Source organism: Grampus griseus (assembly GCF_964374135.1).
Source record: "Grampus griseus genome assembly, chromosome: 3".
Taxonomy (NCBI): Eukaryota; Metazoa; Chordata; class Mammalia; order Artiodactyla; family Delphinidae; genus Grampus; species Grampus griseus.
Window position 1 is genome coordinate 112684303 of NC_139019.1, and position 16727 is coordinate 112701029.

The following is a 16727-nucleotide window of genomic DNA, read 5'->3' on the forward strand; positions in this document are numbered from 1 at the left end:
ATGGGGAATTTTATTACATGGGATTTGATCAGTGGTCTCCTGCAAGGCATGGCTCTCAATGAAGTTATTAACCTAACTTCAATTTGAAGTTTATACCTGGAATTTTTTAGGAAGAAGCTCCACAACTGAGTGCTTAGTAACTAATATCAAGTAGCTGGTAAGTGCTTTTCATAGGTTAGCTCGTTCAGTTCTCACAATCATCCCTTAAGGTCAGTGTGATCATTCGCCCATTTACAGAGGGGAAGACTGAGGCTCAGAAAGCCTTAGCAACCTGCTCAGTCATCCACTGGTAAGTGGGAGAGGTCCAGTCATTCTACATGCCGCCCCCGGGGGAGAACCAAGCCCAGCAGCTAGTTTTGGTGACATGGGGGGAGCCCAAGTGAGCAGCCCTGGAGCGCCTGGGTCCACTGCCCCAGATCTCTCTCTTCAGCCCTAACACCTGTGACTCTAAGCCCCAGGGAGAAGGCCTCCTCGGGATCAACAGAGGCCCTTTGGCCCAGAGCCACCAACCTTTTCCTGGTTGCTCACCCGCAGCCTGGTGGTCATTGAGAAGCCCTGTTGCAAGGGGACTCCCTCCCTAGTCAGATGGAGAGCATGGGAACTGAGGAGACACAGCCAGCATCCAGGAGCCCTCCCCACCCAAATACCTTCACAAACCACGTGCAAACAGACGTCACCAAAAAATGTAAGTGTGTTTTCCCAAGGTTCCGTCTCATCGCTCGCCAAGCTGGACCCTGGTGAATGGGATAGTGGTGGAGTCTTTAGTGGTAGCCAGTAGGTTAAAACAAGCCCTTTTTTTTACCAGGGGGCTCAAGATTTTCATTTTCTCCTGGGAGGCTTAAGAGAGCTCAGCTGAGTGCGGAAAATGAACCCATCCAGGCAGGCGCCTGTCTAGACCACGTCAGCCTGTGTTTGTTCAGTGATTCCCTTGGAAATCATGACACGCTGGATGGTTTACCTTCGGTCATAGGAAGCTGGCTCTCAGGCTCCGTTCCTTACCGCACTACTTCGGAGTCAGGTTAATCCCTAGGTGTTTACAGCCGTCACAGCGGCCAAAATTGTGAAGCATGCTTGGGAGAGAGTGATTGTTTTAACTTATTATATTACCTCCTTGAAAAATCATTTTGGGAAGAGAAAAACCAATGCTTCTCACTCTATCCAGTCGTGAGTAAAACTTTGGAGGGGAATGGAGGAGAGCTTTGAGACTCTATTTCAATTCTTTAGGCCTTGGATTGACACTACCTTTTGCACCCCACCCCTGCCTCTTTCAAACGCCCTTCTAAGTCAGGCACCTTCTCTGACTTTCTTCCTCAAATTGCTCTTCTGACCTGGGAAGTTGGAATAAGAAAATTAGTGTCTCATTACCCTAGAGGATATACTTTTTCTGAGGTTTTTGCTTATTGGACTGTGTCAGGCCAAGGAGAAGCCAGGAGCCTTTAATCAGAGCAGCTTTTGCTGATAAGATCCGATCCAGAGACCAGCAGATTGGTTCTCTCTGTGCAGGGAAGCCAGGGAACCAGGGAGGCACAGATGGGGGCCTCCCTGTGTCCATCCTTTCCTGCGTTCATCCTGGAGAGATGAACCTCTCCGTCAGAACCACAGAATCACAGAACTCTGTGATTGCCCCAGGGGCCCGTCTCCCCACAGCATGTGTGTTCTCCCCAGGGCCAGAGCCCAAGGAAGGTGGCACACGGGGCTGAGAAAAGGGCGTGTGAGTCCTGAAGGGTTTGGTCAGGATCACCTCAGTGGGCTGTCTTCTTGGTCTGCAATTTACAGCTGCCCTCTGCTTCTCCAGGGCCAGGCAGGCTGGTTCTGAAAAGACCTGGTGTTGTTGGGATAGTTGAGCAGGGTAACAGCCAGCTGTGGAAGCGTTTCAACCCATAAGGCTACCAGGCTGAGGGTGAGAGGCGTGGCTCACCTCATGCACCTAGAGAGTGCCGGGGATGCCAGAATATGGGTAGCACAAGGGAAGAGGAGGGAGAGGCCAGCAGGGCGAGAGGGTTAGGAGAAGATAACCAGGAAAAAGCCTTTGGCTAGGAGGCTGAGCCCCTGCAGGGGGTGGTGTGTCCCCCACGTCCAGCCCCTGTGGGACACGGGTACAGAAAGCCCACCTGGAGAGAAGGGGCAGTGAGTGCTGACAAGGGTTAGCTCTGATCACATCGGAGAGACCACCTGTGTCCTTTTGATGTCAGACTTTCCACATCAGTCCACTTTCCCCCAAACATGTGCACTGTCAAGAGCAACGGAAAAGGGTCTGGACCTGCTGAAATGTGGGGAGAGTCCTAGATCTGCCCCTCCCCAGCTGTGATCCTAAGAAACCCCTTTGCCCCCAGAGCCCTTTCAGCTTTGATTCCATTCTGCATTTCCTTCTGCACGCGGAGACGTCCCTGCTTACGTCTGTCCCTGCTCCCCTGCCCGGCAGCCTCCGTTTCTCCTGTCATTCTCCCCATCTCTCCCCGCCTCCACACACACGTGGCCACAGGAACCAGCAAGTTCACACTTGGGGGGCTGACTTTCTGTTGTCCTCAAGGAAATCCTGGTGAGGCCCCCTGAGCTATCGAGCTCTCTTGTGGCTTTGTAGGATGGAACTCAGAGGCTGACACCCTAGAAGAAGGGTCTTTGGCCAGAAAAGTCTTTGGCTGGGGGCTGCAAGGCATGGAGTGTCAGCACCATGTGCATGGGGGATCCCAGAGATGATGAAGGCTTTGAGGAGAAGATCCCCCCTCCAACTGTGCTTCTCCAACTCCAGGGAAGGTCACCAGGCACTTTTAGAAAGAAGCTAAGCTTTGGGGGGCTTGACCAAATCCCACTTCCTCAACCCCAGCCATAGAGCCCTGGCATTTATCAGAGAAAGCCTGAGATTCCACGCATGCGTGTTCCCGGTCCTACGGGCCCAAGGCTTGCGGCTCTCCCTAGGTTTAGCTACGAGAAGCTGGCAGACACTATCCTACTTTGAAAAAGGGCTTCTCTACCCCCTAGAAATAATCCCATTGGCTGGAATTCTGAGTGTGAAATTGGAAGTAACCTTAGAGGTCATCTGCTTTAACTTCACCTTATTTTACAAAAGATCAGGAAGCTGAGACCCAGAGAGAGAAGTGGACTTTCAAGGCCACCCTGCTAGTTACTGATGGATGACAAGCCTAGTCCCCTCATTCTAATACTGTTTAGTTACATCCTGTTGCCTTTGAAAGGTTGTGTGTCAGTCAAATCTCACGTTTGCTGCAGAAGATGACTGGTTTTCAAAGAGAAAACCGTGGGTTCGTCAAGATCAGTCCTGAGACCACCAGCCTGTTTAACCCTTTTAAATAGGGCTGAAAGGTTAGAAAGGAAAAGGCTGGGAGGAAGGCTGGGAGAGAAGGGGGAAGAGGAAATCAGGAGGATGGAGAGAGCAGGGCAGAGAAGAATGTGCATGGTGTCACTCCTCAGAAATGTCCTGGGGGCTCATTTCTGGCACAGTGACACCCACAGCTCCCTAGCAGCCTGAGAATCCTAACGAATCTGTCTCTGAAAGATGAGTTAACAGAAGATGAAGCGTGGATAACAGATGAGCCAGGCTTCATCGTCACATGACTCACCCGGGCTTCCCTGAGACAACTCCAGTGGAATTGGTAAGAGCAGAATGTCCTGGGCTCACTGAGAGCACCCTCCCCCCTTCCAAAGCCCAGACTTCTGTCTGATCTGCCTGCTTCTCTTCTGGTGATGTCATCACACACCCTGTGAGTGGCCGCGGTGAGCGGTTCTGTGGTAAAGCCGCGGCAATTCAAGGCTGAGTTCTCTCCTGTCCTGAAGGGCACATCCATGTGAAAGAAAGGAAGGGGCAGGACAGGGCTGTTGGCTTCTGGTTCCAGGGCTTCCGAGGAGGGGCTGTGCTCACGCCGCTGGTGCAGGGGTGGCATTCGACGGGACGGGGTTTGATATGAAGCAGGTCTTTCCTAGAACGCTTCCTTCCTTGTGACGTTCTTGGAAATTCTCAGTCTTCTGGGTCTCACCAGGATGTTTTAGCTGAAGCTTTGCGTTTCAGACCTCCAGGAGGTGGTGAGTGTTCCACAGTGGACCAGTCTGAGTTAGAAGAGGAGGCTTTAAGTTTTTCTGCCAAATGACTTCAAAGTTTAAAACCATAAACGGCCAGACTTGTTCATCCACATACAAAGAATCTCACAAACTGGTAACCAGTTGCCTCCTGGAAGGACAAGGAGATGGTTGAGGGATGAGGGTGGATGGGGGGCATTTTACTATAGAATCCTTTGTAGATTTTGAAACTATATGTTTTCATTGATAAAAACTTTGTTTTTAATTTAAAGAAACAGAAGAACAAGCGTCTTGATAAAAGAAGGGCTCTGTTTTTATTTTAAAGTGTGATCGTGAAGATTGAGAAAAAACTTGATCATATATACAATACACTACCCTTCTTGGTTAGTACGTCACAGAACCAGAAGAGCATGGGCTGTTTAATCCAATGACCATTGCACGATACATGCATACATCTTACAGATGAGGAAACTGAGGCCCAGAGAGGAGACGGGACTGGCTGGCGTGATCTGGTTTAGTTAGTGGCAGACTCAGAGCCAGAAAGGCCCAGGGCTCCTTCGTCTCCTCCCTGCTGCCTCTCGGGAATGCTGCCCGCTGGGTTCCCCATGGATTGTGTTGGAGATGCACTTTTGGTGAGGATGTTTTCTAATGCCACCGCGGATATGCTGCCGCCATCCTCTGACTGTATCCCGGCTGCATTGCTGTAGGTGACGGCACCTGCTGGGCACCTTGTACAAAGCTGAAGAGGCGTGACAAGCTTCTTGCCAACGAAAGGCACAAAGATGACCGAGCGTGTGGTCTCCTCTGAGAGCAGGCTATGCGCCCCATCGTGTCCCTTCCCGGAGCGAGGGCTGATGACACGGGAGGGGGAGGGAAGTCCTGCCTAACACACTTGTGTGTCTCGTTACAGAGTCATCAGCTACGAGTGCTGTCCCGGATATGAGAAGGTCCCGGGAGAGAAGGGCTGTCCAGCAGGTGAATAAGCCTTGCCTGTTGGCACGGATGGAAAGGAAGGAGGGAGAGAGGAGCACCCACGTGAAGGGCAGCAGAGTCGGAATGGGGGTCCGAGGGATGGGGCTCCATGACAGGGCCAGAGGATGGAAGCTGGAAACAGCAGGTTTCCTGCGCTGCTCCTTCCTGTACAAGCCGACTGCTTAACACGCTGGGGGAGCAGACTCCGATCCTGACCTGTCCGTGCCCTCTGCACCAGGCACAGGCTTCTGGCCTTGCTGTCTCTGGCTGGGAGTGATTCTAAACACATCCAGCGTTTCTCATCAGCCCTGCTGGAGAGTGGATGGCGTGGGCCTGGTCTCCGGCTGGGCTGGGAACACCAGGCCACCCCACCTCACTCTGTCGGAAGCCATCCCAATGGAGCTCGTAGGGTCCCACGATGGCCGTGCAGGTCCACAGACAACGTGGTACCTGTGAATTTCCTAGATCCTTTCCTTTAGTCCCACACAGCCCTGGGGACTGTACAGAGGAGGATTTTTTGTTTTATTTTAACTTTGACATCTTCACTATTTCGTTAGTGAGAATGTGAGACTGAGACTTAAAAGGAAGGGGGTGATTGGGTTGGTGCCGTGGTCACGAAGGGGGTGTGCTCGGCATGGGCTGGAGCCGCGGCCTTCCTGACTTAAGTGGCAGGACAGGTGGGAAACGTGGGATGGGGAAGGAGATGACCTGGAAGGTGGGACCCAGCCTCTGGGCCTTAGTTTCAGGCCCTTTAAAAGGAACACGAAGCTCCCTGTGTGAGGGGAAGGGCCTCCTGAGCTTCCGGCTACTTTCAGGAAATAGCATTTTATTACTTATAAATACCTAAAGTACTTCCAAGATCTGTTTCATTCTGGTGGAGGCCATTAGGGAACCAGTTTCAAAAACAGCTAGATAGATCCGTAAGGCTAGCTTGTAACTGGGATATCTGTTTCCGGCGTATGTTCCCACCTGTGTTATCTAAATGTCTATGAACAAAAGCTTTGCTCTGCTTTAGTTAAAAATGATTAAGAATGACCAATCAGTTGAGTTCAAGTAGGGAGGCACTTGGCCCGTGGAGTTGTTCTAAGGAGCACGTGACCAGCCTTTTGGGCTCCCCGACAGCAGGCTCTCTGGCCTTCTCCAGCGGGTGTACCATCCCATCTCAGACAAGGGTGCGGTCTGGTTGGAGGGGCATCCCACAGGCCATCCCCGCTCTGTGCTCCGCCCCTGCAGCCCTGCCGCTCTCCAACTTGTACGAGACCCTGGGAGTCGTTGGTGCTACCACCTCTCAGCTGTACACGGACCGCACGGAGAAGCTGAGGCCCGAGATGGAAGGGCCCGGCAGCTTCACCATCTTCGCCCCCAGCAACGAGGCCTGGGCTTCCTTGCCAGCTGTGAGACGACCTCCCTCTGCCCGGGGACCCGTACTGGGGACGCTGTGACTGAGACTCCGTAGTGATTTCCCACCGTCTCAGGAAATGTCTTCCTTAAGCCCTCAGATAAAGCCATGACACTTGAGCTAAAATAAGCCCCCCCGGGTGGCTTCCAATGCCCCATCCACTTAAGTGTCCAGACAGACGTTGATGCTCACGGGTGGGGGTCCTTGGCAGAATGGGGGTCCCCGGGGAACCTTTCCCAGGGTGGCAGGGACCCCTCTGTTGAACGTGGGGCCTGCAGCCCCCTCACTGCCGTGCTGACCCTCCTCCTAGGAAGTACTGGACTCACTGGTGAGCAACGTTAACATCGAGCTGCTCAACGCCCTCCGCTACCACATGGTGGACAGACGGGTCCTGACGGACGAGCTGAAACATGGCATGGCCCTCACCTCCATGTACCAGAATTCCAACATCCAAATCCACCACTATCCCAACGGGGTAGGGCATCCCGCTTTCCACAGCTCTGCCCCGTGCCCCCCCCGAGCCCGCACCCGGTCCACATGTGGGGCTGGCTTCTCGGGTGGTGTCCCGCGGGTGAGGTCAGCTGTGCCTAGCCATCTGCCTCCTGCACCTGCTTCTCCGCCGCTCGTGGAAGCCGCGTTCTGTCCTGTGTTCTCCCCGCCTGGGCCTTCGAGGCCGTGCCTCCGAGGTGTTAACTGCTCACGCTTGCTCCTTCTCTGGGCAGATTGTGACTGTCAACTGTGCTCGGCTGCTGAAAGCCGACCACCATGCGACCAACGGTGTGGTGCACCTCATCGATAAGGTCATCTCCACCATCTCCAACAACATCCAGCAGATCATCGAGATCGAGGACACCTTCGAGACCCTTCGGGTGAGGGACTGCCCCGGGGGAGGCCCAGCTGGGGACCCACCACCTCCCAAGAGGGCCTTCTTCTGCGGGAGGGGTGGAGGATGTCTCCATGTTCGTGGGTGCTTAGGTGACATGGAGCAAGTTCCTTGAAATGCCCATGAACATGGCGAGTCCACTAATCAGGCTGTCAGCTTGACCCCAAGGAGACATCATAATTCCCTGCGGGGAACTTCCCCCTGCTGGTCTCCTGTGTACTTTCCCTTCCTTGACTCCCCTGGGAAGCTCAGAGGTGGGCTGCCTGGGCATGCACTGTGGGTTCCAGCGGTGGGAGGGCCCTTCCTCCCCTTTGCTGGTTCTCTTGTGTGGGTCTAGATAAATGGCCTTTCAGCCTGCATGATCTTCTGGATCACACGACCCCACCGTGGGACCCCTGATGTAGCCATACCCCTGTTTCCTTGGAGCCCTGATCATCAGAGAGGACACATGTATAGACACAGGCATGGAGTCTGGGATTAGACTTCTGGCCTGAGTTCTGCCTGCTCTGGGGCCCCAGAACGCTGTTCCTGCCCCCCTGCCCAGCAGGCATTTATCTCACTACTGGGGTGGCAAATGGGCCTTCCTCTTGGCACCGGCCGCTCAGAGGAAGTTAGCACAGGCTGCTCCGTCAGGGTTTTTGCCCCGATTCAAGGAGAACTTCCTGACCACAAAGGATACCAAGTGGGCGTGGGATGCTTCTTCCCCTGGAGATCGCCAACACAGAGAGACAAACATCCCCGGGCTGGGCTGGCACTCAGGTGTCCTCAGGAAGTGGCTCTGGAGGGCCCTAGGGAACCTGCCCTCTAAGCTCTTCCCATGCTTTCCTTCCGGGTCACTCAAAGGTCAGGGGTCTGCAGGGGGACAATGTTCCCACAGAGTTGGCGGCACAGCTTTTGATGAATAGCAGCTGGTCCCCACTGAGTAACGTCCTCTTACTGTTCAGGTTTGGTACACATCCCTTCCTTTTTTCTTCCCTTTGGCGCTTTCGAATGCCCATCTGTCCTTCTGCTAACACATACTCGTTAAGCCCCTGCTGCTTCCCAGGTGTGCTCTGTGTGCCCGAGGGATAGAGGAGAACAAGACAAAGCTCTGTCCCCACTGGCACTGGTATTCTTCTGGGGGACACAGACAAGAAACAGACAAGGCAGTCACAGGTCATGCTAAGTGCTGCGAAGTCAGGCAGTAAGTGGTGAGCAGAGGAGGCCCGTGGGGACCGGCTGGTCCAGGCAGGGTCTGTCTGGAAGAGGTGACCTTTCAGCTGAGGCCTGAATATTGGAAATGGCCAGTTATACAAGACACAGGGGCAAGAGCTGAGCTGGCAGAAGGGAGATCGCGAGTAAGGCTCCGAAGCAGGATGAGCAGGGAGGAGGCCTGCAGGGCTGAGGGAAGAGTACTAGGCAGCCGACAGGTGAGGCGGGAGTGGCCAGGCTGGTGAGGCCCGATCCTACGGGGCCTTGCAGACCCTGCGAGGGGTGTGTCTCATCCTGGGAGCAGCCGGACGCTTTGAGGAGATCATTTTCCTGCTCTGTAGAGAAGGGGTTACGTCATCCTTATGCTCACGGAGCCCACACAAATAATTATCGCCAGTAGCGATTGAGTCGCACGATGTGAGAAGGACAGCAAGCTGTGCAAGTGTGTCTAATAGACTCATTTTCATCTAGGGGCGGGGGCAGGGGCTGGGCAACGCCAAGTTGACTACCTAGAGAAACGACATTTTCGTCAAGGCCCAAGGAACGAATAGGAGTTAGAGAAGCAAAGAAGGGGGAAAGGGCAGAGGGAACAGCAGAACAACAGCCCCGGGGTGGAAAAGAGAAAGGCAGGGCAGCAGCTAAGAGGTGGTCAGAGTGGGCGGAGCTCAGGCTGGCAAGGCTCCTGGAGGCCGTGGGAAGATGTAAGCCTTGGTTCAGCCTATCTTTTCATCCAGGGCTTCTACAGAAGTCTGGATCCCTCCAGAGGAGCACTGGTGAGACTGTGTGTGCCCAGAGCCTTCAGGGAACGCTGCATCTTCTCCCCTCCCCACAGGCTGCCGTGGCTGCATCCGGGCTCAACACCCTGCTCGAGGGTGACGGCCAGTACACACTCTTGGCCCCGACCAACGAGGCCTTCGAGAAAATCCCCGCTGAGACCTTGAACCGGATCCTGGGGGACCCAGAGGCCCTGAGAGGTGAGCACCCCTGGGCTTCTGCTGCCGCCTCATTGGAGTGGCCAGACTAAGGCCAAGGCCTGCTCTTGTCCAAGATAGACCTGGACAAGATAGGCCTGCCATCCTGTCCCATTGCGCCCAACTGGCTGTATCTCTGCAGAGGCCACAGCAGAGCACTGGTCAGAGGGGCGGGTGAGGAATCCAGCAGCCTTTTTCCAGGGACACAGCTGGGCTGAGGAGGGAGGTGGAGCTGGAGGTCCAAAGCAAGCTGTGGCCAGAGTCTGGAAGAGTTCAAGGCCCAAATGATCAAAGCTAGAGTGAGGCTGCCAGAGTGGGCAGTAGCTTGGAGGTGTGGGGAGGGGGTGGCAGGTGCTGGCATCCTCGAAATGGAATCATCATGTTGACCCTTGAACTCTTCCTGTGTCTGGCCAGGGGCCTCAGGGATAATCCAGAATTACAATGAAAAACCCGAAACAGTCAACTCTTGACTCTTCATTGCTGAGTCCTTCCTAACCTTCTCAGTGAGCTGATAAGTTAGGAGGAGTATCGATTATTGCTGGAGGAGAGGGAAGGACCATGTGAGGGCATGTGAGGGAGATTAGGAGGGGAGGCCAGGCCCTGCCACCCCAGCTCCCCAACTCCAGGACCACTGAGATGCTGCTTGCGGGTCCCTGGGTCCCCTTCAAAGGGGAGTAGGCCCCAGGTCCCCTGTGCACTCCAACCCTCCAATCACACTTCCTCCTCCCAAATATAATCCAGGGATGACTTCATTTCTTTTGAATCTATTTAAACCCACCTTCGACATGCCTAATGCATTTCAGACACCCCATAAATGTAAAATGTTCTCCTTCCAGCCATGCAGGGCTGGGAAAGGGCACATTTCTGAAAGCACAGATGGGGATCTCTTACGTCCAGATATGGTGGTACCAGGAACCCAGGCCACAAAAGTGAGCGTGGTACAGTCAAGGAAGTTTAAACCTAGTTGGTGTAACAGGCTTAAAAACGGGTCACTGGGGATCTGATGAGCTGAGCATAGCACTCAGAGATACTCCCAAGGTCACGGGGATGAGAGCAGAGGTGGGCACCCGCAGCCTGAGGGTCCTGAAGGCTTCCGAGGAGATGAGACTTGGGTGCCTCTCAGCATTTTAGCTGTTTAGTTAGAACCGTTTTCCCCCTAAAACATGTTTTGTACGGAGCACATTTTTATCTTTGTAGCTATCAGAACACCTTATTATAAAGTGAAAAAAACACCCCAAGTGTATCCCTTTTGCACATCTGCCTTTTCCCACTTTAAGCTGTTTTCTCAAAGCGAGGGAGCTGTGTGTGGGGCTGCCACTGCAGGCCGGAGGGCGGGCGGCCACGGTCCACCTGACAGCCTCCTGGTTGCTAGCGGGTCAGCAGATGGACGAGAAGTGCCCGTTCGCAGACTGGCTTCCAGCCCTGGCCTGGCTCACCCTCCGAGGGGCCCTGGCAGGTCACCCACCTCCCCACCCCCGGCCTTCAGCTTCCTTCCCTGAGAAACTAAATCCCCAAGGCCTCATTCCCACCACGGTCTTGCCGTCCTTTGTCTTCCCCACCGGCTGAATCGGGTCAGCACTGGCCTTCAAGGCCCTCAGCACTTCTGCAGGGCCTCAGAGCTTCCTCCTGCCTGTGACAGTGCGGTTTTGGTTCCCACACTCAGGACACATTGGAACTCGCCTCCGTGGTGAGCACGCAAGACAAAGGGCCCCAGGGACCCTGGTGAGCGACAGTCCTGGAACGGCTCTGCCTGGCTGGGGCTGGGGCATGTCCCCTCCACTGCTCCTGCAGCCTCAGCACCCCCAGCCCCTGCCCTGTCCCTAAAGCAGCACTTGGGCAAGTAATTAAACGATTCTATTTATGATTTACGGGTGGGGTGAATGGGGCTGCAGAGACCATGTCTTACTGATCACCATCCCCAACCTCTAACAGGCTCTGACGACTAAGTAGACCCTTGGGGTAAAATGAACAAAAACAAATAAAATGTATAAATAATTCAGAACTTTCATTTGCTACAGTTTTCATCTTTTTCTACCACACTTTACATTTTCATAAAGGTCGTAGATAAAAAAAAAAAAATCCCAAGGTAAACTCATTTGAGTTTTCCCCCTATCTGGGAAGTTCAGATACAAATAAGAGAATTCACCCTGAAGTTCAGGTACTGAGAAGCTAATCACGAGCATTTGCTGGGCGTTTACTCTGTTGTCAGCCGCTGTGCTGGGTGCGCACATTCAGAGTTTCATGTCCTCCTTACATCAGCCCTAGGAGATGAATGCTGTGCTTATCTCCACTTGACTGATGAGGAAGTTGAGACTCAAAGAGGCTCAGTGACTCACCCAGGGTCCCCCAGCTGCCAAGTGGCCGAGCTGGGATTCAAACTCAGGTAGACTGCACGGAGCCCAACTAGTTTTAGAGGCTAGGAGGAGGAGAGAAAGAGGAGGATCCAGGCCACGTGGTACCCCAGGCTCGTCTGCTTATTGGCCTCGGAGAGAATGGAATCCTAGCCAGGGCAGGCGGCGAACTGGCGCCTCAGGTCAGCCCGGCTGGCACTGACTTGACCTGTGTCCTGTTCGGCCCCCAGACCTGCTAAACAACCACATCCTGAAGTCGGCCATGTGTGCCGAAGCCATCGTGGCGGGGCTGTCCTTGGAGACCCTGGAGGGCACCACGCTGGAGGTGGGCTGCAGCGGGGACATGCTCACCATCAACGGGAAGCCCATCATCTCCAACAAAGACGTCGTGGCCACCAACGGTGTGATCCACTTCATCGACGAGCTGCTCATTCCAGACTCAGGTGATCCAGGCCTCGGGGGCCTTGGGCCTGCCAGGTCTCCTGTCCCCTGTGCCGTCCACGGTGGCGCGGCTGGGGGAATTTGGGGATCTTGGGAGCCGCTTCCCTGTCTGCACCCAGTTCACAGCCTTCCAGGAGGGACAGCGTGGGCACCTGGCAGGTTGCAGTCAGATTTTGGAGAGCTGCAGGCTTGGGAGTCCAGGCGTTACCTTGTGGGCAGGGGAGAGCCATTGGAGGTGTCTGGGGAGGGAGCGACTCAATCACGGAAGCCTTTCGGAAGATCTGCCCGCGCTGGTTGGGCACAGAGGGCATCTACTGACTTCAGAGCATTTGCCTTCTCAGTCATGCGCAAGGATCCCAGGGGCACTGACCCAGGGAAAAAGGACTGAATGGACTTTGGCTTGGGTCCCCTTCAGCATCCTTGCCCCATCCTGGATTTCCAGGCAGTTCTACTGCTAACGAGTGAGGGAATTTCACAGGAAAAAACAAACCCAGAAGAACACTTTCTGTGGGTGTGGTCACTGGCATTGTCAGCTCTTCAGAAGCCATGACACAGACAAATGCTTTCTTCCTCCCCAGCATTGGACAGGACCCTGACCAAGGGCTGGGACAGAGGCCCTCTGCCCAACTGAGCCTCACCTCACTTCCCCAACCGGTGAGGTTTTCTGGGTGACCATTCCCCTGATGACACAAACCCGCTGTGCCCCAGCAGTGTTTAGAGGGGTTGTTGACTCAAGAGATGACATTCCTGCTGATGTATGTCATGCTCTGGGATGGACGAATGATAAATGAAAACAGTACTTCTAACTTTTGAACCCACGTTCTCCTTCCTTATAGCCAAGACGCTATTTGAGTTGGCTGCGGAGTCTGATGTTTCCACAGCCGTTGACCTTTTCAGACAAGCTGGCCTTGGCACTCATCTCTCTGGAACTGAGCGATTGACTCTCCTGGCCCCCATGAATTCTGTCTTCAAAGGTATCGTGGGGAAGGCATCCCTGTGCGTTTGTCTCTGGGGACAGCTGCCCCACCGCTGTCACCTCCACGGCACCCTCCCCAATTTACAGCTCCCCGTGGACCATTCGTGCTTCCACCCAGCTCAGCCAGAAGCAGATGTGACTTCACCAGAAAGTGAAGAGGCTCTGCGATTTCATTTGGTAGAGCAGAGGATGCACGTGGCAGTCTTGTCCTCAGAATTCAAGAGTGTGCATCTGTTGGGAGAGCAAAGCACTCCCTTGTCTTTTTATTTGCGGGGTCAGTTGCCAATGTGATAGGCAGGACGTCAGAGTGAGGATACAGCTGAGCCATGGCCATGGGGAAGGCAGAGAAGGGCCAAGTTGTGTCCGTGCCTACCCCTCCCTCTTAGGGCAAAATTCCAAACACCCTTGATTATCTAGACATTTTTTTTTTTTAGTTCTCAGAAGATGCCAGATGTTAAGGAATATTGGCAGCCTTGCTTGATTTCTCAATTTCTGTTTCCAAATGGAAGGAGGGACGGGCTTTCTGCTGCATTGTCTGGACCTGACCACACCTTCTCTTGCAGATGGAACCCCTCCAATTGATGCCCGATTGAAGAATTTGCTTCTGAACCACATGATTAAAGATCAGCTGGCCTCCAAGTATCTGTACCACGGACAGATCCTAGAAACTCTGGGCGGCAAAAAACTGAGAGTTTTTGTTTACCGTAATGTAAGTTCTGGGTCCTAAATCGTGCTCTTTCTTTGTCTCAGCTCCAAGAAGTGCAAGCTATATTCGTGTTAAAAAAAAAAAAAAAGTGTTGAATAATCAGGAGCTACACTCAGCCCTCCTTGGTCCAGAAGCTTCTCTTCCCTCTTCTCCTGTTTCTTCTCTCTCTTCAAACCCAGTAGTTACCCTGGAATATCAAATAGGAAGTACAACACAACATAGCCCTCGCTCGGGACCAGCCAGCACCATTTGGCTAAAGACGGTTGTCATTTGTTAAATAAATAAATGAAGAGACTCGATCTCTTTATTTGATCGTTGTCAACGGCCCTCTCGTGTCACGTAATAATCCCATGATGGGCCCTCTCGGTACATTTATCGGGGCCTCTATAGCTCTTCTTTCTTTGAGGAACGCCAGTTTTATTTTCTTCTTTCCTGGAGGAAACACATGCTTTTATCCTAGTCTTGACGCTGCAGCCCCGTATATATTCACTGATCTCTGCGGAAGAAGCCGTCAGGGCGTGCCCTGAACAAATCGGGAGGCCCCTGCTTTGGGTTGGGGGTAACCTGGCCTCTCTCTGCCCCTCTTTTTGTACAGAGCCTGTGCATTGAGAACAGCTGCATCGCTGCCCACGACAAGAGGGGCAGGTACGGGACCCTGTTCACCATGGACCGGGTGCTGACCCCCCCAGTGGGCACCGTCATGGACGTGCTGAAGGGAGACAGTCGCTTCAGGTAACCGGCCCCATCCCAGGGCGGTGCTTCTGCAAGTGGCCGTGCTGGGGCAGGACGGTGGCCTCAGCTGTCTGTCGAGCTCCCCACTTCCTCGGGGCTCCAGTGAACACTGGCCGTGCGCCCGTGTGATCTCCTGAGACGGGGATTCGGAAAGGACGAGGGTCCCCTTGGAAACTTAGGTTGAGAAGAAGGGTCGCTTCTGGGAGTATGATCCTCACACCCGTGGGAACAGGGAGGGGGCTGCCCCTGTATTCCTGAAGGGCAAGGGAAACATCCTGCTCTCCTTTTAAAGTCCCAGGGAAGCTGAGCACACCTGGCTTTGCGCGCGCGGTGAGTCTCGCTCTGTCGTGTCTGCTTACTGCCCCTGAAGTTTCCTTCCTTCTCAGGCTCCTGGTGTCCCTTTGTTTTCTCGCCTCGCTCTCTCCATTTCTGGTTTGCTCACTCACCCCTGGGTGCTGTGACATCGAGCATTTCCTGTCACTGAATTCAGCCATCTGCCCAAGAGCCTAGGAGACCACCCACCCTCTTCCCCACCCCCACTCCCCGGAATCACATCCCTCGGGCCCTGGGGCTCAGTCAGTCTCTGGGTCAGCCATGGCACTGACCTCTCCCTACCTCCTTCCGCCTCTGGCCACTGACTTCTGGCTTTTACCCGAGCTTAGCATCTACGGAGAGAAGATGCAGACCGGAATCGTTTCCCGTCTGTACGAAACCCAGCAAGGGGTGCGCATGCCAGTGCTCTGGGCTCCACCTCCCCACAGCGGTGCGGTATTTGGGCAAATGACAACCCCCCCTCACACACACGGAGGGAGGTGACCTTTTCCGTGTATGTGTCCGCAGCATGCTGGTAGCCGCCATCCAGTCTGCAGGGCTGACCGAGACCCTCAACCGGGAAGGGGCCTACACGGTCTTCGCCCCCACCAATGAAGCCTTCCGAGCCTTGCCGCCGGGAGAACTGAACAAACTCTTGGGTAAAGAGCAGCCTAAGTACATTTTTCAACTTCTCTAAAGTAACTGTGTCGGTCAGGGTTTCAGCAGGAAACAGTTGGCACATTAGGAAGGGTTTGACTGTAAGGAATTTAATGACAAGACTATTTTGCAGAGGTGTGGGCAGGGTCAAAGGAACCAGCAAAGGGTGATGGTACCCGGTGTTTACCGCTCCAGGCCTGGGGGTGCTGGGGGCAGGGGGTGGTGGGGGGAGGGCCGGTCCAGGGAGACCCTAGGAGGAGGGGCATAGCACAGTGGCTAGAGCCGCAAGCAGCTGCTGTCAGAACCATGACAGGGAGGCCACTGGGTGCCTTGGCCTCCTTCAGCGGCCACCTGGCGGCTGACCGCAGGAGGGGGAGGGAGCCTGGATGATGCACTAGACGGTGGTCGGCTTCCCCGGGCAGTGAACAAGCCAGAGGAGAGTAGAAGGGAATTGAGGGTAGATGACAACCAGCCCAATCAACAAGGCATGGCTTCCCCTGCGGGCCTGTGAGAACCTGCTCGTGAAGCCATTTACCTGCATCACACGTACCTCAGGATGAAAGCTTTACCGAGAAGCTCCTCAAGGCCCTGAGCAATTATGTTGAGTATGTTTGAGAGACAATCTAGTGGTGAAGAGCTTGGGCTCCCAGATTACCCGAAAGCAGACCAAACCCTGGCTCTGGCGTTTACCAGCTGACCTCCTGCAGGTTGCTTAACCTCTATGGGCCTCGGTTTTCCCAGTAGTAAACTGGAGGTGGTAAGAGTACCTTGCTCAGAGTGTTAATAAGGATTAAATGAGCATTGCCCACAATGCTGGGCACACGTCCCCCATCGATAATGGGATAATGGCTATGATGGTGCGGAGGTAGGATGGGCCTGCGGTGTTTACTCTGACGCGTGCCTGTGAACGACGCATCCACCCAGTGCGGAAGGGTGAGTCTGAGGAGGAGGAGGAAGGATCCTGGCTGAGCCTTGGGACCCGAATCGTCTGCACCTCCCTTCCCGCTCTGGAGTGCAGAACAAAAAGCTCGGGGAGCTGTGAACTGAATTTGTGTCCTGTTTAATTTTCCTTATTGCTAAGTGAATGCCTGTGTCTGTGGTGCTGAC

At 54.2% G+C, this 16727-nt stretch overlaps 1 protein-coding gene across 1 annotated transcript in view; it reads left to right on the top strand.

Moving 5' to 3' along the window:
- Positions 1-16727, top strand: part of TGFBI (transforming growth factor beta induced) — a 32455-nt gene that overhangs the window by 9575 nt on the left and 6153 nt on the right. Inside the window, exons 3-12 of the mRNA XM_082651898.1 lie at positions 4940-5004; positions 6235-6395; positions 6711-6875; positions 7123-7269; positions 9307-9448; positions 12027-12239; positions 13074-13211; positions 13777-13922; positions 14515-14651; positions 15492-15622. Of these exons, the coding sequence (XP_082508024.1) occupies positions 4940-5004; positions 6235-6395; positions 6711-6875; positions 7123-7269; positions 9307-9448; positions 12027-12239; positions 13074-13211; positions 13777-13922; positions 14515-14651; positions 15492-15622 (1445 nt within the window). The remainder of the gene's footprint in view (positions 1-4939; positions 5005-6234; positions 6396-6710; positions 6876-7122; positions 7270-9306; positions 9449-12026; positions 12240-13073; positions 13212-13776; positions 13923-14514; positions 14652-15491; positions 15623-16727) is intronic.